We start from the raw sequence: 22119 nt of genomic DNA on the forward strand, positions 1-22119 counted from the left end.
TGTCACCTACCTGCAGTCCCTTCCAACTGGTGCGTGCTGGGGAAGGCCTTTGAGGGGAAGATGGTCCTGCAGTGTTTACTGCCAACACTACAATCCAAGCAAGGCCCAGTGCTCAAAGGGCCCCAGCACAAGGCAGAAAGACTGGGGAACTCTACTGCCATGGAGGCTCTTGGCTGCAGGCAGGCAGCTTCCCATCCATGCAGGACACACGAATCCTGCTGTCCTACTTGCACACCATCAGCCAAGATGTACAACCACCCATCTACTGAACAGCATCCAGATGAACCAACCAGCCCTGTGCAACGCAGACGCCAAGAATCACCTGGGAAATGTTGTATTTAAAACAAAATTCTTTAATAGTTTGTACTATAAACACACAATTTAGTGCTTGACAGCAGCATGAATAACAAATGAAACATATTAAATATTTAAAAGCTACTGTGCTTTGGAAAACAAGATATGCTGATACATATAAGCCTAATGTTGGTTACCAGCTGGTTTGGTAGGAAGAGTCAGTTCGGTGTATCAAAATTGTCAATAAGCATTTCTCAGTGTAGCCGTGTTCTACAATCAACTGCTACTCATCTGTCACAGTGTTATTATCTATCTGCAACAATGTACTGAATTTCCGGAAGAAAAACCCACCTGTTAGAACCCATAGTGTCAATGTTAGAGGTTTGGTCAGGTAATGAACAGGAGATTTCATGTCCACTCCAAGTGGACAGATGGTGTTTGATCAGACTGCAACGTCATCCATGCATTACACTGAGATCAACAATCAGCATGACACAGTGAACATCAGTTTGGAAAATCAAGAGAAAAATTAGTTTCTGTTCAGTCTAAGGAGTAAATACTGCTTATGCTGCTTGAAACCCTCTCTTCCAAAATCCAAGGAACAATAGGACACACAAACAAAGTTCTTCCACACCTTTAATGTGGAAAACATTTTGGTACGTAACTTGCTATGAGTCATTTTATTCAGCACTGTCTTTGGAGAAACATATATATGTTCCAGAGCTTTGGGAACAGAAGAAGGAATCTAAGATTGTGCTTATAGCTATTCCTGTGGACAAATAAGCAAAAGACCCTTTATCTTTGCATTTTAAAAAATCTTAACAATCTGCTCTTATCAATTTGAGTGATATATGTGCAAAAAAACCAAAATTGCAGGCACTGTTTTAGGGTCTCACATGAACTCTGAACTTGGTTCTTCTTAAATCTACAATTAAATACTTAGTCAAACCTAAAAAATTTAAAGAAGTAAAATGGGAGAATTCTGCAGTAAAGTAAGAGGTTCAGGCATTAAACCTGCCTCTCAAACTGTACATACAAATCCCCCTGTCCCCAGTTCTGTTTAGAGCATCTGGCTGGGAGCTCCAATAAGGGAGCTCCACATAAAGTGCTTGCTTGACTGCTGTGCCCTCACACTGCCTGTCACTGAACTATACAACCTGAAATAAACACCTCCTGTACAGCTAAATCCCTCCCCCAGCTTTCAAACCCTGGAAAGATGGAATAGCATCAAGAAGGTGGGTAACCAGGCTCAAGTTTGAGTCAGAGGCAGACATGTATTGGATACCTAACAGGAAAGCTACTAAAAATAGTGCTGGGATTTCTGCAGAAGGATTTAAAAAAAATATATCGACTGCCACCTACCAAAGACTTTGTCTTAGAAACCTCAGAAGGAAATACAGCCCCAGCTCTCATAAAAGCCTTGTAACAAAGAGATCAGGCACTTGGCAGCTGTAGGCAGTTGTGCGTGAGAAACTGAACAAAGAAACCCAAAACCAATTTTAATAGTTACATAGAATGTTCTCTGTCTTTAGGTTACAGACTCTCTAACAAAGCTGGCAAAAGACATTCCAGATAGGTCAGAAATGCATTCATTCATGTACAAAACATTTCAAAACATGTGTCATGTTCCATCCTCATCAAACAGCCTCTTAAGTCATCTACAATGAACTGAATGTAACAGAAACTACATCACTTCTGTGGTGAAGAGAGCAGTAGTCAACATGGAAAGTTAAATGTGTAAATAGCAAAACATTCAACTATCTAAAGTGCAGATACCAGGAAGGGTGGTTGACGTCATACGATGGGATTCTGTGCTTAATCTTTTGTTATTCTCTTTTCACGTAAGATTTCTTAATCTTCTCCTGGCTTTGCTCTGCTCATGTGTAATAAAGACTCCATCATTTATCCCTCTTTGTGGTAAAGTCTCACAGTCAAACAGCACTTTGCAGTTAAAGCCTCCCACTGCCTACTTATAAAGTGCAGATGGGGTTTAAAGTAAACTGAAATTTTACCTGAATATATTAATCTAAATTACTGGGCACACATTCCCCAAAATGGATGTGTGTTCTTGAATTCGCTGTCTACTAAAGAAAACAGCATTGCTGCTCTGTTACAGCTCCTCTGTACTGAATTGTTTCACCACTTGCTATGAAAATGCTGTAATATATCCACAGAGAGAAACAGGTTTTAAAAAATGGCGTTACTGAAATTCTTGAATGCAGATTAAATAAGGTGATAGTGACTGTGAGAAACGCTGGTAATATTGGGAGGATTTTCTGTTGCTGAGACTCATGTGGAAGTGTTTGATGAAAAAGACATTCAGCTGCTTGAAATGAGGTGTTAGAAGCAAATCCACGATTGCCCAAAAGAATCAACTGCATTTCAAATCACAGAATTCAGCTTTAGCCAAGCAAGACAGCACAAAACAGGATTAAAAGAGAATTAAAACTAATCATAGAGCAATATTTTCTACTATATCCCTCCCAAAAGATTTCACTACACCTGTCTGAATTGAAGTCCTCCTACTCGAATGTCTCTCTAAAGTGGCCAGACTTACACAAAGATAAGGGGCAGACTGAGCACAGGCTGTAAGTGACAGACACCAAACAAGTGAGGACATTTACCGGCAGTGAACAGTTGGCCAGCAATCAATACAACACTGCCACTCCCAGGGGCCACTTCCAGGGGCTGCAGGGTCTAAGGCTTCTCTGATGTGCACACATTCAGGCAAATGGAATTAAGGGCACAGGTATGGTACAATGTATGACAGAGGTAGACTGGCAAGCGGTAACACTGCATATTCCAACTCTGACTGGGGGGAGTTTTTAAACACTCATGGACAGCACAGCAGCCCTGTGCTAACAGAAAAACCATTAAGATGAAGTCTGGAGATGACTAATACTGCTAGCCAATAGCAGTGCCTTCGAAACATGGATGAGATTCCTTCTCTCTAGAGAATGCATAGATTGAGCTGTATTTAAAAAATCTAAATTCCCAGAATAAGGTATCAGTTTGATCTGTACTGTGAGAGTAATTTTGAATTTTTTCCTCTTATTTCCACGAAAGGATTTTTCAGCTCACAGACTGCAGAGCTACTTACTGCTCATATGTGTCAAACTGATGGTCGTACGGTGGCAGATTTCTTGGTTCTTCATAGGTGTTAAGGAATAGAAGAATTCATTGTTATCAAGTCTGTCCAACACCACTTGCAGAATTCATATCAAATGATACCTGCTACTTCCATAGTTCTCTTTAAAGCAGCTGCTGTCTGAATCCTACTCAAAAATAGGACCACACATGACTTACTAAGATGTAGTGCAGGAAAAGTTTGTGATATACTGCTCTAATGTCTGTAGAAAAAAAATCAACATTGTCATACAAGTGATATAAATAAAAAGCAATTAACAGACATTAAACAATTACAAAAGTAAGAATGTATATCTTTCCAGGCACTAAAAAAGGCAGTCTGAATTTCAGTGACATGTAGTTAAAACTGGCTTGTCATTTTCAATATCATTCACAAGATCAGTAAGGCAGTCAAACCAAAGCACCCATGATTTTAGATTATTTATGCTAAGAGGGATACACAGGTAAATTACATTCCTCAGGGTCTAATACAACCTGTTGAAAGAAAGGCTGCTGGCAGGGTGGTAGAGGCGTGCATGTTTTTGCTCATTTGGAATACAGGAAGAAGCCAATTTGACTTTTTTTTTAAGAAAAAACATCAACAACCAACACATAAATGAAAAACTAACAGCACTCTAAAATTAAAATATGAGCTTTTCTGTTTTTTTTTAAATCCTGACAATTCAATCCAAGATCCGAAACCCCTCATCATAGATTTCCTAGTTGCAAATATGTAGAAGAATCAACAAATATCTTTAAAATATACCATTGTAGAGATGCCTGATCAATAAGAAAGTGGCTTTTCAAGACACTCTGGTTCTGGCAATTAATTAACTAAACAGAACCCCCATATCCTTCAGTAACAAAATTAAGGCCACTAAAATAAAGTTTTTTTCAATTTCCATAAAAATAGTATCATATCTAGCAGATTTCACAAGTGACTGTTGATATGTCTTGCTGCTGCACTGCTTCTCTTATGAGTCTCCTTCCCTAACTTATGAACACATGTAAACATACTAAATAAGAAAATGGGATACAGTGTGTGGAAAAATGCTCGAGAAAGCCTGGAGGTCAACAGGCAGGCACTTATTTTCAAGCTACATTTTTGAAACAATTCTCAAATCTCTTTACAAAAAAATATGTCTTCTGGATAATTAAAGACACCTGATCCATAACAGCTTTTTCCTACCTCTGTGCTAGTTCTGCTAACTTCTTTCAGTCTGAAGAGCACTCAAATTTCCCAGCACAAATGCTGACCTTGTCTATGGAACTGGAGCCTACTGGTATCAAAGCTGTTCTAAAATTACCCTTCAGGTGTCTTTATAGGGTGTACAGGTTGAAATGCACTGCTATCAGCACGTGCTTAAACCTCATTGAACTCACTCAAGGTTAAGGATCTTTTTCCAATGCAGTTTGGGGTTATTTGATCCCAAGGGTCCAGGGTTGTCACATAACAGGAGCTACATTTTCATTTGGTTCACATCAGTAGAAGACTTACTGATGGATGTGAAAGATGCAGAGAAACTGCAAAGACAGAAAAGGGAGGAGACCATTTTAGCCAGCACTGATTGTTCAATAGTCAAGACTCTGAGACTTGGGAGACAGCTTTACAGCTGTATTACCATGCTTTGCTGCTGTGAGCACACTGTAAATCAATATAAAATGGGATTTTGGATCAGTCTGAGTGTTTCCCTGTTTTTCTTCATGGCAAGAAGGATAAATCCCTCAGAGCATCAAAAGCAGACAAAAGTTGCATAGAATGGCAGCAAGTAGGCACAGAGATAGACTCTCTTTGTTGCCCCAAAATTAAGAGCATCAAAATCACAGCCTTCATATGAGGTATATTTTGAAAAACTGTGTTAGTTTAATGTTTTCCTTAAATTTACTTACTAACTTGCATCAGCTGGGTAAATAAAAATTGCAGAAAACAGGGTTTGTCTCCCTCATTAATCCCCTAAGTCTGGTTTCAAAAGGTGGTCAGCTTTCTCACGGACTAAGCATGTGATAGATTAAAAGTAAGCAAAGCAATGGCCCTTGTATTTGGGGATATCCTCAGCCTCAGTCTTGTTCTTTACTCCTCCTTCAAAGTTTCAGAGAAAGAAGTTGCTTCTGAAAGTCACACCAATATTTAAGACTTGTAAAGTAAGAGGAAGATGAATTCCAAGCTGAACTAGAACACATCTAAAGTGTTTGTCAATCTGTTGTATGTATGGGAAATGGGAAGTTAAAGAAAGGGATAGAAAAGTTAGGTATGTAAATAACAATTACAAAAAAATAAAAAGGAGTGTTTCTTACGTTTCTACAGTCACTCCACAGTTTTGCAATGAATCACTGATCAAAAAAATTAGGAATTGAGCTCCCAGACACAAACAGGAACACCTATAAAGCTTCACTATTCCAGTGACTTCCACTGGTCACACATTGGAACATCCTCCACGATGAACCTCTCAGTTGGACTAAAGAGAAAACGGAAGCTTGGTACAAAATTAACTAAATGGCACAGGTATCCCAACCATTTTGCTTAAAATATCAATTGCAAAGGAGGCTGTGGAAAAGCAAGATAGAATAAAGGCCTAAATCAACCATTACATACTTCATTAATTGTATAAAAGTGCAAGGTTAAAGTAGTTTGGGTTAAGCATTCAGTTCACTATAGGCCACACAGATGCTTAGCTTGGCCATCAATGGCCTAGTTTTGTCATTCAGTTACTAATATTAGTTTAGACCACAGAAAGAACAAAAACTGAATGAAAAACCGTATGCAATCCACTTCAAAAATGGTTAGTTTTCTGTGACCAGCACGAAATATTACCTCAATATCATCAGCTGTACAATATATACATAAAACCCTTGTGTCTTAATCTTTGTTTTAACAACTTAGAATAAAGCTGTACTAAGTGCTATTTCCCTAGTGTGCCAGCTCTTTGCTCTGTTCCAGCTGCCTGGCCTCGTAGCACAGAGAAGTCCTTTAACAGCAATGGTACTTGGATTGATCCATAATTTTGACACTTCAGCCAGAGTAACTGTTGAAATGTTTTATTCAGCCAGGCCAGGTGATCACGTGTGGCTGCCCAGGGCTCAGTCAAAGGTTCTTGGGTGGCTCCACAAGAAGAACAGGCCATATACCAAAAATAAACTGTCAAAAGAAAAATAGGAAGAGGGGAAAGATTCCTTGGAACATTATGTTTCTTGGAACAGAAACCAAACACTATTAAACATAATCTAATGATAGGATGAAAGGGGACTGGCTTTAAAATGAAAGAGTGTAAGTTCAGACTGGATATTAAGAAGAAATTAGTTACTTTGAGGGTGTTAAAACACTGGCACAGGTTGCCCAGAGAAGCTGTGGATGTTCCACCCCTGGAAATGTTCAAGGCCAGGTTGGAGTAACCTGTGGGCTCTGAGTAACCGGGTCTAGTGGAAGACGTGCCTTCCCATGGCAAGGGGGCTGAAACTAGATAATCATTGAGGTCCCTTCCAACCCAAACCATTCTGTGATTCTACGAAAATTTCAACTGCATTTCTTGGGATGTAAGTAGAAGTCAAAGACAGTACCCTAACAGCCATAATTATTGAGCCCCACCAACAGTTCAAAGCACAAAATACCTAAATGTACATTAATAAATACAAAACACTGCTTGCTTACCTTCACCTTTGGCCTGTGTTTCAGGAAAAGTGTCCTTGTATATAAACTGAGGAGAAGGAAAAAAGCAAGCTTAAAATTTCAAGTATAAGACAGCATATAAAATAAGAATATCCTGATCCCAGTTTTATTTTCCAATTAGAAAAGAATTGTTTCTGTGATTGCAGAGCTACCCATTCTGCCTAGATTTAGTCAATATAGGAGATGTTAACCTCCAGTACATCCCCCTGTAGCAGACTAATCAGCAAAATAATTTACCCTATCACCTATGTGGGGAGAAAGAAAGAAACCCTGAGAGGTAAAAAAGAAAAACCAAAAAAAACCCCAAGGACTGGAGTCTGTAATTTTAGAAGGATGAAATTAAATCAGTGTATCACAAAATATAGCAGATGTTAAAGGGGAGAAAAAAACAGCATAGCTTGATTCTATATCTTATTTTTGTTCTTAGATGCTTTCTCCTCTCAGTAGATCTTTTCCTGGGAATGACCTCACATTTTTTTAAGTGGCAATGCCACCTTGTGGCATGTTGGAAAAACCTTGCCTATGCTTGATTCCTGCAAGGAATTTTCTTTAAAAATATTACCTCAAGCTCTTTAGGGTAGCAGACAACCTGCAAACCAAAATGGAGCAACTGTTTTCCGTATACCTTTACATATGTGTAGGTAAATATGTTTGCATATATATACACATAAATGTAATGATGATTCCATGAGATCAGATCATCTAATGGAAATGTACTTATTTTCCTTGCATTTTCCTCTCATTATGTATTTTAAAATTTGACAAAATAAGGTGAATACATGTTAGATGTAGAAAAATTGATATATCATCAAGTCCTCGACTACATAAGATGTAAAGACAAGACAGACATCCTCTTTGTTATGGGTTAAGTGAAAAAATTTTATTTCATTAGATGACAAACAAACTGCAGAAATCCTTCAGATTTCAGTTTACATTCTATCCTTGCCCCTGGTTCCACTAGATGGTGGTATGGAGCAAAAATCAGACAAAAATCTGCTGGCTCCAGACTTGCTAACTTACATTCTTGTTTAAGTCTCTTCCTCAAACTAATACCCTGCCCTTTTGGGAACAGCTCCTCTACAACTACTTCAGCCATCACCCTTCTGCACTACAGCAGGATGCCTGCTGGTTTTCAGGAGTGACAGGGCCTATCAAAGATTCATTAAGCTCCTAAATTTAAACATGTTTAAGTACTTCAGGATTGCTGCTCAAGAACAGACATGTATTAATGGCTTACATTCTGAAATTAATATACTCTCAAATAGTTTTGGTTTAACTGCCACAAGGTTCCCATTTCTGAATTAAATTTTCTTGAAGAACCATGACTATTTAAAGACTAGTGATTACATTTTGAGAAATATAGATTAGTTTTAGAGAGTTTTTAGATCAATTGCAAAGACGAAAGAAAACCCCACACCAGTTTAATAAGTAATTCTCCTGCTCTTCTGGATGGTACAACATTCTGAAGTACACCTGGACCCAAGAGAACTCATAAGATCTCTGTGAACATCCAGTTTAGAAAACATTTCCTACCTTAGCAGGATATGAAGGTAAGAACCCAGGCCCGTGAGAATATGCCACCATGCATGAAACTGTGTCACAGCTCCCACCACGGGAGGCATCTTCTCTCGTAATGCTCTGAAAGAAAGAAATACCATGCAATGGAATAGTTTTTCCCAGCTAAGCAATCTCAAATCACAATGTTGGATTATCAGATCACACATTATTGTTTCCGTATCTCAGGCATGTGCTGGACAGGTGAGGCTTCATGAAGTCAGGCTTTCAGCAGGTGAGGAGCAGCAGTTAATAGTTTACACTGCCAGTACAAAGAAATATCAGCAAACTGACTTTCTTATACATTTAAAGGAAACAGACATTTCTTCATATGATGAGTGACCAGTTAATTCTGAACTCAAATTTCAGTGAATATTTTTATGGCATCCCACAGTTCCAAATGAATTCTACCATTCTCCTCCACAAAACCCTTTGCACTACTGTCAACAGGATGAAATGTTGAGTTTAAAGTCCAAGAGAGGAAATGAGATTTATCAGACATCATCACTTTAAATTTGGCAATCACACCACCTATTGTGCAGGTCCATGGAAGCTCAACTTTCCTTTCTTGTTGGACTCTAAAACAGGGACAAAATGGATGTTTATTGAGGAAACAATTAAAGTAGAGGGCCTGAAATATACCACCAAAATGCTTTGTATTTTGTAGTTATGGGGCGTGAGCAACTTGGGAAGGGGCTAAGGGGTGGAGATAAAGAAATAAAGAGAAAGAACTCCATTGCTCGTATTTCTCCTGCTCATTAGGCTTCCACAGATAATGCCTATTTTGGTTGATGGTGGAGGAACTTTTTGCATCTGCTGGGGTTTTTTTTCCACTTTAATTTCACTTATCAAAGTTAAAAATGGAAAACAACGATTGCATGTGTTAAGGAAGAAAAATCTGCAGCTCCTGGAATACATCCTTACTGTTTGATATTACAGTGCTTGGTCCAAAGCTGCTCAGTGACAAATATTAGCACAAAGCTTCAATTGAGTCAGCCCAGCAATGACACAGTGGAACATGCAGCCTGGCAGCCCAGCATAACCTTTGAGCCTTTTGATCGTAGGAAATTTCAAAGCTCAAATTCAGAAGTGTGTGGTTCCAACCAGAAAAAGTGAGTACTACAGATTTTTTGTTGTTTTGATTTCTTTCTTTTTTTTTTGTTTTAATAAGCTGCAGAATTACTGAAATACGGAACAAAACCCCCTGAATCAAATTGTGGTTTTAAACTTTAAAACCAAACAGAGCAGGTAGGTGGATGATTCATAAGCTAGACATTCAGAGAATAAAGAATTTCAAGGGATTTAAATGTATTTTCTCCAAAGGTTCAAATTATAATACCTCCTGTAGAAATCCAAGGCTCTGCAGATGTCTGATTAAAGCTAGTGCACAAGCATATTTTTTTTCTAGCACCATAACCACACAAGTATTACAGGAAAGACACTAACATTTTTCCCCTTATGAAATGAGGATGGGAAAAAGTGCCTCAGCAGCTGGTGTCATTTTTGGGCCTAGGAACCAGTTCAAAAGCCCCATGGACCCACAGCAGCTCAGCAGGTTTGGTGATTTGGGGGTTATGATCAGTGATGTGAGGCAGCTGCAAAAATCAACCCTGATGCCAATACTGACAAAGTAACTGTAAACCCAGGCCACTTGTGCTGCCAAATAACTACTCTATCCCATCTGTATCAAGTGCTCCTAGGGCTGAGGATCATGTATTATATTCATTTTTTAAAAGTTTCAAGAATACTCTGTTAGAATTAACTTTCAGTTGGTCTAACCTAGCACAGGGATTGAAGAGCCAGAAGGGATGGAAAACTTTAGACTTCTTTACAACACACTGTTATTTGGATCTGACAAACCAGCCTACTAGGACAATTCTGTACAACACAGACTCTGTGGCATAACAGTGTTTCAGATTGTCAAAAATGTATTTTTCTGGTTGCTGGAATTAACCTTTCCATCTTCTCCAGCTTGCTGAACAACACATGAATTGCAACTAAGAGCTGTTTATTAATAACATGCATATTGAAATAGGTATTTGTTGAACAGTACTAGCAGTAGTAGTAGCAGTAGTTCTGCATTTAACATAATGTCTTCTTTAACACGCAGAATTACTGTTCTTTATATTTTTGTAGGAAATGGAAGAGCAGAAAAAAACCCCAAATAAGCAGAATAAAAACACATTCAAATGGAATCAAATCTGAATAGCAGGCTTTAGTCAGCTATAGATCTTTAAAATTACTTCAGTGACATTATTTCTCTCAATTTAATTTGAAGTTAAAGAGGAATGACAAAAAATAAATCTATAAATGGTTAAAAAAAATTTAAAAACCCCTGTTGAGTGCTGACTCTAGTCATGAACACTCTGCATAAAATCCTCATGGATGTTTTGTAGGCAGCATACCATACATACAATGAGATGGACTTGAATATCCACCTCAGAAATAATCCAATCTTTATACTTAAAGGCTATTAAGAGCTATCCAGACAAGTGAAAAGACTCACCTCAATTTATCACAGAAAATGTTGTCCACATTCCAGAGAAAAAATCCCATTAAAAATACAGTTAAAGATGTATAGCCTAAACCTCTAAGCCATGGGTATACCCTAGAGAGAGAAATAATGCAAAGTTTAGTTCAGAATGCTTTAAGATAAAGAAATATACTAATATATACTACACTAAATATGTGTAAATAGAGAAATGCTGTTATATGTAAATAAAATTCTTTATCAATTTGGTTTTTCTCTCAAAAGAAAAAAATACCAAATTCAAATTTCATCTGTTTAAATATTGTATTTTGCTTCTCCTCTCTCCTGATCTCATATTCTCTGAGTCTGTTCATTTACTTCTATAATTATAATTGTTTTCCTAAATACTGAACTGAGTAAAACCAAAAAGTGGAAAATTAATGTTGGCTAAAAGGTACTAATTCTTCAGTCCCATGTATATACTTTCATTAAAAAAGAAAAAAAAAAAAGAAGAAAAAAAGAAGCCCTGTTACCAACTAGGACTCTCCCAAAAGAAGAGGGTCTTTATCAAGAGATGATATCTCTATTCTAGGGAATTTGTATAAATATGGTCTTTCAAAATTACTCTTTTGTGAGCATAGACCACCATGACCAACAACTAACCAAATTCAATTTAATTCTGGCAGAAAAAAAAAATCTTCTTTAAGATATGAAAAACACACTGAAGAATCAGATGCAAGAAAGTGCATCACTAATAAATTCACCTTCCCTATCTACATTCAGGTTGGACCATGGAATTATTAACTTCCTACATGGAAGGCTCCTTTCCCACTAATAAAGACAAGTCCAAAAGCAACATCAAATCCAACCCTGAAAGGCTGCCATGAAATACTGTTCAAGTTATTTTTAAGCATTGTGAATGCACAGTTGAGATTCTGGGTTAGAAAACATTCTTGAGCTGCCTTTCCTCCACTGTGTGTATTACAGGACATTTCAGAGCTGTGTGCATGGAAACCAAAATGTGCAAAACAAACAGGTAGCTTGCCTTTGGAGGAAGCTCTAACCAGAGACAAGTTGTACATATTCACAAATTAACTGCCAATATAAACTAGCAAAATTATTGTTTAGTCTAAAAAATGTGTGGAGCACCATGCAGTACCTGGCAAAGATTACACTGTGATATTACCCCCTCAGTGCTCCAGAGACATAAGTAAGACCACGGCATGATAAAGCACTAAATGGTATACTAAACATGCTGGAAATTAGGTAATTATAGCTGGAATTATTGAGGAATAAACAGTGGTGTTTTGTGCAGGAATCAACTGGCATCACTTATTAACGGGGAACATGCTTTGTGAACAGAGAATAACATTTGCCCAGTTGTAATCTTGGGAGGAAACAGACCTATGGAACAGATGAAAAGTGTGGGGGGAAGAGGCGGGAAGAGGAACAACTGGTGAGGATAGGATGAGGTAGTAGCCTGGAAGGAATAACATGCTGTTCTTTGGGATTTTCACTCTAAACTCAGAGTGACTTCAAGGCCCACACTAAGAAAAAAGAGTGATAGGAAGTGAAGTAACAAAAAAACAAGCAGAAATCAGGGTCAGTATGTAAGCTGGAAAAGGCTTGGCCAAGTGCTAGCACTGCTGATGGAAATACAGGAATATATTCTAGCTGTGCAGAGAAAGTAAACCCAAAAGTGTGCTTGGAGACAAATTTTAGAGAAAAGAAAGGGTACCTTCAGGTTGGCAGAGCTTCTCTAGCAGAAGTAATTTAAAATTAGTAGTAGTTTAGTTAAAATTTAGAAGTAGTTTAAACCTACTTCTCTTCCCATCCCAACTTTCTACCTACTTTGCATAACAAGATCAATGGGGGAAATAAGTCTTTGTACGGTGCTGATGCAATGAAGTGATCAAGCTAATTAAGAATATACACTCCAAGCCCCTAAAACTGAAGTGAAAAGTATGTGGAACTTCAGAGAGAGACTTTGCTGGAGCAAAACAATTAATGATACTCTGGGAGGGAAGGGGTTGATGTCATTGATAAAGAGAGAAGATTATGAAATGCTCCAGAAATAATGAGAATGCATAACTGTGTGGAATTTTCAGAAAAATAGCAGACCCAAGAGTTTGTCTACACAGATAGAAAGAAATTTAATCTAAAAGACTAGAACCGTGTTAAATCCTTGAATAAGAACAAAATTAAAAGGACTTCAATTTGATTCAATTTAGTTCCCCTTGGAGGTGAATTAACGTGGTATTACTTAAGATCTCCAGGCAAGGATTAAAATTTCCAGTCCATAGGTTTAAAAAGTGCCATTAAATTGATGATTGTTTCTGAAGCTGCAACACACTATCAGTTTTAAGTTCTTCTTCTTTTGCTTAATAAAAAAGTCTGTGAACATTTGTACTTGGTCTGTGGGAATTTCTTGGGGAAAGCCATACCATGTAAACTGAAATGGCAATTGGAAAGCGAGTTAATGAATGTACTTGATCCTTGTGGATCTCTTCCAACTCAGAATATTTGAGGATTCTACAATACTTCAAATTCACATTTTGTTAAATTCTTCCTTGTGTTCCTGAACAGACACATGTGGAACTTGAAACAAAGTTTAATAAAAAGCACATTTAAAATGACAGCAGAAATATGTAATTTTCAGAAGCCATCCCCAAATGCATGCGAACACCAAATATTCAAAGGAGACAGACAGAAATGGGCAACCAACTGAGCCTCTGAGAGCTAAAGGTATGTGTTTACTCCAGTGCTGATTAAATTCCATTTTTTCTCCCTTTTACCTCTCAAGTCTGTGCTCTAATTATTCTAATGCTTCTCAATGTCTCCTAGCACTTTTAATACCTTTTGTTTGTTACAGTTTTAATTTCAATTTCCATAGCATTATGCCTAACTTTATCCAATCAAAACTGTAAGAAAAACTATCATGTGTTATTATTTTTTAAATACTTGAGCAGGGAAGAGGAAAGGAAATTACTAAATGATGGTTCCACTCTGCAATCTTGCTCTTAGCACTCTCCCAGTGTTATCATTAGAGCTTGGACACTAGCAACAGATTTCACACTACCCAGCAATAAGAAGACCAACTCCATTTCTGTTTAAATCCCAGTGTAACAGCTGAAGCCACCAGCAGAACACCTGACACTAAACACTGATCATAAGTGTAGAAATCTCAGTTTAGTTTAATGTTATCCCAGTGATTTCAAAAAAGTGCAAGGTGATGAGTCAATCCCTTCCAACCCAGGGGAGCCCAGGAGCTAACATTATGTACCTAGTTAAAGAAATTCTCCCATTGCCAATTTCTCATGTTAATCTGACCAAAAAAAAAGCTGCAAATGCTATGTTGTAACTTACAATGCTGAATTAAATGGTTACTTACCATAATACTATATAAACAGATCTTAGAACTATGATGGAAACTAGTGTTCCATACATGATCTGAAAATAAAAAAAAAAGATAAAATTCAGCAGTTGGGTCCAGGAGACTTTATAAAACATTACAGGAGTAAAAAAAAAAAGATAAAATTCAGCAGTTGGGTCCAGGAGACTTTATAAAACATTACAGGAGTAAAAACAGAGACTTCAAAAGATTTTTTTTTAATTTTTATGTCTCAGGAAAATAGCATTCCTTCTAACTTCATCTCCAGAAAGCCTTCTGTTTAAGTTTCAAATAAAAGTATGATTATAAAGCATGCCCTTTATACAATTACAGGAAAAGTCAGTTGTGTAAAACCAATGTTCCACTGTTCTGAATCAGAAAGCAAACACTAGATGGCACTCGGAAAGCACCCTGAAATCAAAAATGGTAACTAACCCCTATTATCTCTTCTCTCTCTGTGCATTTTAGCCCAGGACTGTAGAAGCACCAGCTAAAGCTGTTTTATAAAACTGTACTTCTTTCTTTGATACTTGATTAGTATGTTTTCCTGAAAGCTAACATCTGAATAGACTATGTGCTATTCCCACACTGAGCATCATTATGGGGAAAAACTTTCCAGGAAGCATTTCAAACAACTATTACAGATTGTTTGGATTCAATCTAATTATTCAGTGGGAAGGCTGCACAGTCTGAAAAGATCCATGAGCAAAATCTGACTCACTGTAGGCTTGATGAATTTGAATGCAATCACCTGACTTATAAAAAGTCAAAGTGATCTTTTTGCCTTCTGATCTTTAAATCACTCTCTTTTTTTTTAATTCACAAACTTAAAATCCATGTAACACCACCTCCAAGACATACAGATTAAAGAAGAGAAAAAATGTGGCCAGTCATGACTGAGAGTGATGCAGAAGTCACTGCAGCATGGAGGATTTTTAGACACTAGTGACATTCAATTACTTTCTATATCTTTTATTCTGAACAGTGGCTTCCTCCTGCCAAAAGGCAGTTTGTTCCAAGCAGCTGTGTCTTGTTCTTTTTGCCTCTCTCCAGTGGCCCACAGGCTTCCCAGTATTGTTTTCTTCCTTGTTCACTGACTTAACTTTCTCATCTTGCTTCTAGTTAGCTACTATCTAATTATGCTTTTAACATAAAACAGAAAAATTAAAAACCTTTGCTGTCTTTTTTTAAAAGCCACTAAACCTCACAGAAAGAAGTGTGCATACAAACTGGTATCCTTACCATGTTCTAGTGACCTCTTCACACCCTCCTTCTTTTTCACTGTCTTTGAGACAAGGACTGCCTCTCACTCTGCTGTAACTGGGGCATTCAGAGCCTACTATCCTGAAAGCATGTCTAGTCATCTCACATAAAACAGGTTACTGTAATAATGCAAAGTGAAACCTTCCTTCCAAAAGTCTATAAAGGCAAATTTGCAAACTCCCTTTAGATTTAAGGATAAGGTTAGTAGTGCACTGTATTATCAGTGCACGTATACAGAGCAAGAGAGACAACAGAGCCCTTATGTTTGACAACAGGTAAAGTAAGCCCTAATGCTGACTATTCAAAGTCAGTCAGCACAGCAGCTCTTCATTTGCATTCAGCACAAGATTAAAGAATTTCAGTAAATAAACTACTACTACTGTGTGTTCTGCTCTGTAGAGCTAAACAAAGCAAAACTATTTGAAAGGCTAATTGGTTCTGGCTTGTAATTTATACAAAACTGTTAGTTAATTCCAGTCCCGTTGTTGGGGTACAGCACGTAAACCAGGAAAAAAAGAAAACCAACACAACCTGCTAGACACAGCCTGAGTATCAAGTGCTCATCAGTCCCAAGCTAAGGGTAGGAAGGGGAGCACTCAGGTGTGCTAGGTGCTGCCTGCTGGTACAATTCTTCATTGCTGACATTTTGCCTAAAAAGATCCCCCACATAAATATATTATCAGTCTCATTTAAAACAGTCCTTTTCATTTTTTCTAATCAAATCCAGAAATTTATTCTAAGAGAGGGATTGCACAGAGGAAGATACTCTTAAAAAGGTTCCGCCAGGATCCAAATTACAGTTTGATTTGCTGATCTTCTCCTCCTTAAAATTTCCATCACAAAAATACTCCTTTGCAGTAGAGATAAGGGAAAAACTTATACAATAAGAGCAATTTCTGTCATACACATTAGGGGTTGTGACCACCCTTATGCTTGTACCAAAATTGCTTTTGGATTCTTTGTACAGGGAGTTCAATAGTGTCTGACTATGCCTAGAGAAACAGATCATACAGGCAGCCCAAAGCCCAGGTAAAATGTTACCTTCTTCAGCAGTTGCTAAAAGCAGGAAAGAGCAGAAGCTAAAAAAAGCTTTCTTTGCAGGGTTTCTGGCTTGATATTTCCTCGTGACTTAATGGCTTGCAAAAGAAGACAGTATTAATGGAGGAAGGAAGGGGAAAAAAAAGAAAGAGAACCTTGCAGCGACTGAAGAAATATATGCCCATCGTTGACACTGCAATTTCTTGCCTTTTCCGCTTCCCCACCCAAACAGGCTGTTAGCAGTAAAACACATTTGTGTTCAAAAGCCTGTGAAAGACTGGAACAACAAACTGCTCTGCTCTGCATGCTCCCATGCTCCTCGATGAAGGTGAGCACCCAGGAGGTTCAGCTGTGATATACAGAGAATGTAGCTGCTCGCCTTCCCCAGCTGTTTCTTACTAGAGGGCCACACCCCAAACTGCACAACTTAGTTCAGATGTCAGGCAGCAGTGCTTACTTTATCTCTTTTACCATCCCTGGCTTTACTATTTTTATCATGGTAAAACTTTGTTAGGTATTACCCGTCCACCCAGAGAAGGACAAAATACTGTATTATAAAGAAAAAAATCTGCCTTATTCAAGTTAGCTCAAATTTTCTCATTCCTTTAGCTTCCTTTGTCCTTCTTTTCTTAAACTAACATATCATTTAAGTGACAGATGACAAGCCAAGCAAGTTTTCTGCTATTTTGTCTCCCACTGCCAAAGAACATAATTTTACTGCAATTGAAACAAAAGGAAAGATCAGAATCTCAATCTTCTGTTACCACTAGACAGTTCCCTCTTTGCTGTTTCAGATGCAAATAAAGCTCTGCATATTTCAGCTTTGAAGGTATCTTTGCAATTGAGGGAAAAACCCAAAGTCTGATGAAGACACAGTGGATTACCTCATAAGAAGGTGAAACATGAAGAACTTCCTAATTCACAAATGGGAAGTAAGTACTTCAGGGCCCAATGTCTGGCAGCATTTTTAATGTGGAGGCAATTAAGCAAATCATATATAAATTCACTTATGTAAGTCAGAAGCAATGTTGACACTCCACACTGAGAGGGGGAGCATACAAAATTGGTTCTTCCTCTACTCTTCTAGTACAGAATGCAGCAATAGCCTGCTATTTCTACTTCTCTGTTTCCTCTGCTCCTGGCTTTCTATCCATCTTTGGTTAATAAAGTCAATTTACCATCCTCAAATATTAGTATATACATTGGGCACTGTACTGAGAGATTTTGGGTTCTTGACAACCAGCTTATCTAATACTCCAACCAGGTAATGAAAGACAGTTACTTAAATACTTGAATGTGGAAGCTGTATTTGCAATTTGCAACAAAGAAAACTGAGTTCTACATAGGTTTGGATTTCTGGAGAAGAAATCTGAGCTGAGAGAAAAAGGAAGGACAACCCCAAGATGACACTGAAACACCAAGTAACTCAACACAGTTACAGCTGTGTAGTACCACAGGCTGCCTTGACAGCTCCTGAATGAACTAACTCAGATTCACTGTGTTTGGTCCTGTTTAGATGCATGTATGTGATAGCAAAATGACACACAAGTCATTGGTCTGTAGAGCTTGTGGGACACTGTCTGCCACAGAAAGTCAAGCTTCCCCTCCAATGACTTGTAGAGGCGAATCTTTGAAGAACTGGAATATCCTTCCTTATTCCCTAAGCCACTGTGCAGGTAGAAGCACCATCCAGAATGAAAGCTGTACTCGCTTGGGAAGACATCCCCAAATGAGCTGTGTAAGAGTGAAATGTCACTCAAGTTAGTTTTATATGTGCTCATCAGCAGGACAATGACAGAACAGAAAAAGCTCTGTGGTGAAGACATGCCTGAAAAGGTCATTTTGGACAGAATACTGGGGAACCTGAATGTACAGAAAGTAAGAACACATTCTACCAAAAGGCACAATATATTATCCACAAGCCTACAATTAACTATTGCCTTTGCAGTAGGAAGGAGTCTGCAGAGCTGTAAGACATCCAGTAGGTCCACACAGATTCCCCAAAATGGTGAATCCTGCAAGTCTGAACAGGTTGTGCCCAGACACAATATATTCTTCATGCAGTTTCAGGCTCCCTTACATACTTCCATACTTCTACATGTTTCATTCTCGATTTCACCTTCTTCTTTGCACTTGTATATTTAAAACACCCTTAAAGAAAAAAAAATCTATTAATTTTTTTTAATTAAGGCAAATGAAATGCCTTTTCCTGCCATGCTTACTTTCTCCCTCTTACTCAAAGTCACCTAAAGAAGTAAATGCAATACTTGTATTTTATGTGTTTCAAAAGTAAAAAAAAAAATCCCTGGTCATGTTGTTATGCTGTAAACAGTGAACATGTCCAGGCACTCCCTCCCCTCCTTTAGTGATCTGTAAACAGTTTAGAACAAGAATAGTTTGTATTTGTCCATCAGTACATCTCTTCCTTTTTTTTTTTTTTTTATTCAGTCCTCATCCTCCGGATATCCCAGTTATCTCTTCATTTGCCATCTGCCCCCAGTACTCAGAGGTAACTCTGAACTTTGTATCATCACAAATACCAGCAGTATATTCTTTTTCCAGCTACAGGTTGTTAAAAAAGAAATCAACCAAACAAGTCAGTCTCACTATTGATTCCAAGAAAATTCAGGCTTTCTCATAATCTCCTTTAGTAATTTTTCACTAGTCACTACCTTACCCTATTTGCAACTCTCCCACTGATCTGTTCCTCCAGCTGGCTTGGTTTCCCATGGGATGTCACAAGAACATTCTAGAATGCCTATTTTTTACATCACATTTCCTAATGTAGAAGAAACAGCTATTTAATTTTCCATTAACCTTTTAATTATTTGTTTGCTAAAATTTGCCTCAAACTGTCATAGCAGATCACTACACAAATAAAACAGGTTTTTAGAACTATTTCCCTATTCACATAACTTGGCCCACTAACTGAACGAGGTTTTTGATCACTCCAAGTGATCAGATATGGTATGCAGCAAGCAGGAAAATCAGGATGGAACATGTTGCTTTTTAAGTGACAGCTTCTCAGGCCTCATCATATTAGGAAGAAGGCTACTTGTAAGACTTGAGTTGAGAGTTTAAATTCCAGAGTAACTACTTCTACTTCCAGGGCTGTCTCTGTATGTCTGTGGATTACTTCACACTAGCAGCCATCCTTCCCCTTTCCCCTTCATCCCTTTCTTAGGGATGAAGAACTAATCTGATTTAAAATTAATTCCGAGGAGAGTTTCAACCTGTTGAGTTCCCCAATCAAATTCACATCAGAAAATAAATTTGTGTGCCAGATGGAGAAGAGGGGAGAGGCACAGCTGTTTTCTGTGACAATGATACTGGCTTAAAAACAACCAGGCAGCTGGGATGTAGGGTTGTTTAGCACCTTGAAAATTAGGACTAATAGTGCTGTAGCCTGAGAGATTTGAACATAAACAAGACAATATATGCCTGTAAAGTCCATTAATATATTTCATTTAATTGATGAGGTGGCAAGAAATACTAGATCGGCTGTCAAACAGGAATTGTATTTTTCCTTCTAATGATGTGCTGCCTCCACCTGCCCAAAACATGTATCTCATTCCTCCTACAGCTGAAGCACTAAAATCCTTAAAGATCTCCCTTAATATGTGGATGCAGAAAAAGAAGTTGGTCTCTTATTGCTACTGTGATGTGGATAACAAACTGAAATCACCTTTGTGCCCTGCTGGCAGCTGGCAATTTATGAGCCTAAATTGGAAAGACAAGTAGAAAGTAATCTGGGGAAAAATGAGGCTTGGATACTGGTTGCTAAATATAATAGGATCCTTTTTTCCATTCTTACTGGCCTCCTTCCAGAGGGAAAAAAAAAACGCAAAAAAACCCCCCACAATCCATACTAAAACAATGAACAATAAAGTTATCCTTGCAGTTCTTCCTCGTTTTGCAAGGCTGGCAGCTTAAAATGATCACAAACACCTAGAGGAACCAATTTCTGCTTTATCTCCTGATGCTACTTTCTAACCCAGTTAGAAAGATTGTGATTGAAACTATGACTGCATGAACATATTTAATTTTACTTCAAGCCTAAGTGACTTGAAAAGCAGTTTGAAAATGCTTCCAGAAATTATTTAACTTTTTTTAAAATGCACTCTAAAATAATACACAAGTTTTAAGAAAATAACCTTGTTTAGCTGTGCAGACAGGGAAATATTTCCTCAGGATTTACTACATATTTGGCAAAGACTGTGAAAAAATAAGTACAGTACTTGAACATTTGGAATTCGGCCGTAAATGTATGTTCTCCATAAAAATCAATTTGCAAAGAATTATTGTAAAAAGTCCAACACTTTTATGGGATCCAAATATTTTCTACATTGATTCCTCATGCATAAATTATAGCAGGGAATTCATATTCTGAACCTAAGAGAAACCAGATGCAGAAAATTAAAGGTCTGGGACAACAGTTTAAACTTTCTCTATTTCCCTCTTTCCCAAAAAGTTGTAATATCTATTGTTTTAGTTTTTGTGACATGGGCCAACACCCATGTCAATGCATCAAACTGGACTATAGTGAAGCTGTGATGTATTTATTTCAATAAATGTAGCTTGGGCAAATAATTGATTAAAGATAAAAGTTCATTATAAATAGTAAATTTTGCCACTGCTGTTAACAAAACTACTCTAAGTCACTTCATTCAAAACTGGTTATGACCAGCTCAGTAAAAGCACGAGTAATTGTCGCTTTCATCCCAGCCAGTATCTTTCTACTGGAAATATAAATAGGGGAAAAAAAGAAAGGATTTAATTAATATCATCAAAAAAGGCCACACTGCAATTTTCTGTTTTATCTACAGGTAGGTTAATAAGTCATGTTTCTAGCGGAGATTATTTGGAGAAGCTGAAAATTTATTCTCTTGATCAGCACTTCACTAATCCACCAACAGGAGCCAGTTATCATTTTTACAACTGCTGATGCAGCAGGCACATTTTGACAAGGAATGGCACTACCAATTTCAAAAATTAAGGCTTTAAAGCTGTGTCCTGCAAAGAGCTCTGTGCTTTTTGCTTGGCAATTTGTCAGCTGTTATCCCTAATCAAAAAATCATAAATGAGGGAAAACTATCCATGGCATACAGAAATGAGCATCATTTCTAACCTCCTGTGAAGAGGTAAGCGATGCAAGTCCTATCCCCACAGGCAGGGGATGCATATGAATACTCCTGGGCTGCTACAAAAGGAGCCTGTACCAAATATTCCATTAAGCCTGTACAAAGCAGTCTGCTACATAACCCTAGAAGGCATTCTGTGCTTAAAACCACCTTGAATTTCCACAAAGTAAAACTGAGT

At 37.8% G+C, this 22119-nt stretch overlaps 1 protein-coding gene across 1 annotated transcript in view; it reads right to left on the bottom strand.

Moving 5' to 3' along the window:
- Nucleotides 1-332: 332 nt before the first annotated feature.
- Nucleotides 333-22119, bottom strand: part of ACER3 (alkaline ceramidase 3) — a 56217-nt gene continuing 34430 nt past the window's right edge. Inside the window, exons 7-11 of the mRNA XM_039701084.1 lie at nt 14500-14558; nt 11145-11246; nt 8618-8722; nt 7067-7112; nt 333-6556 (exon numbers count right to left, since the gene is read on the bottom strand). Coding sequence (XP_039557018.1) covers nt 6503-6556; nt 7067-7112; nt 8618-8722; nt 11145-11246; nt 14500-14558 — 366 coding nt within the window. The 3' untranslated portion in view covers nt 333-6502. The remainder of the gene's footprint in view (nt 6557-7066; nt 7113-8617; nt 8723-11144; nt 11247-14499; nt 14559-22119) is intronic.

This window comes from Passer montanus, unplaced genomic scaffold (genome assembly GCF_014805655.1).
Source record: "Passer montanus isolate IOZ18808 unplaced genomic scaffold, ASM1480565v1 scaffold149, whole genome shotgun sequence".
NCBI lineage: Eukaryota > Metazoa > Chordata > Aves > Passeriformes > Passeridae > Passer > Passer montanus.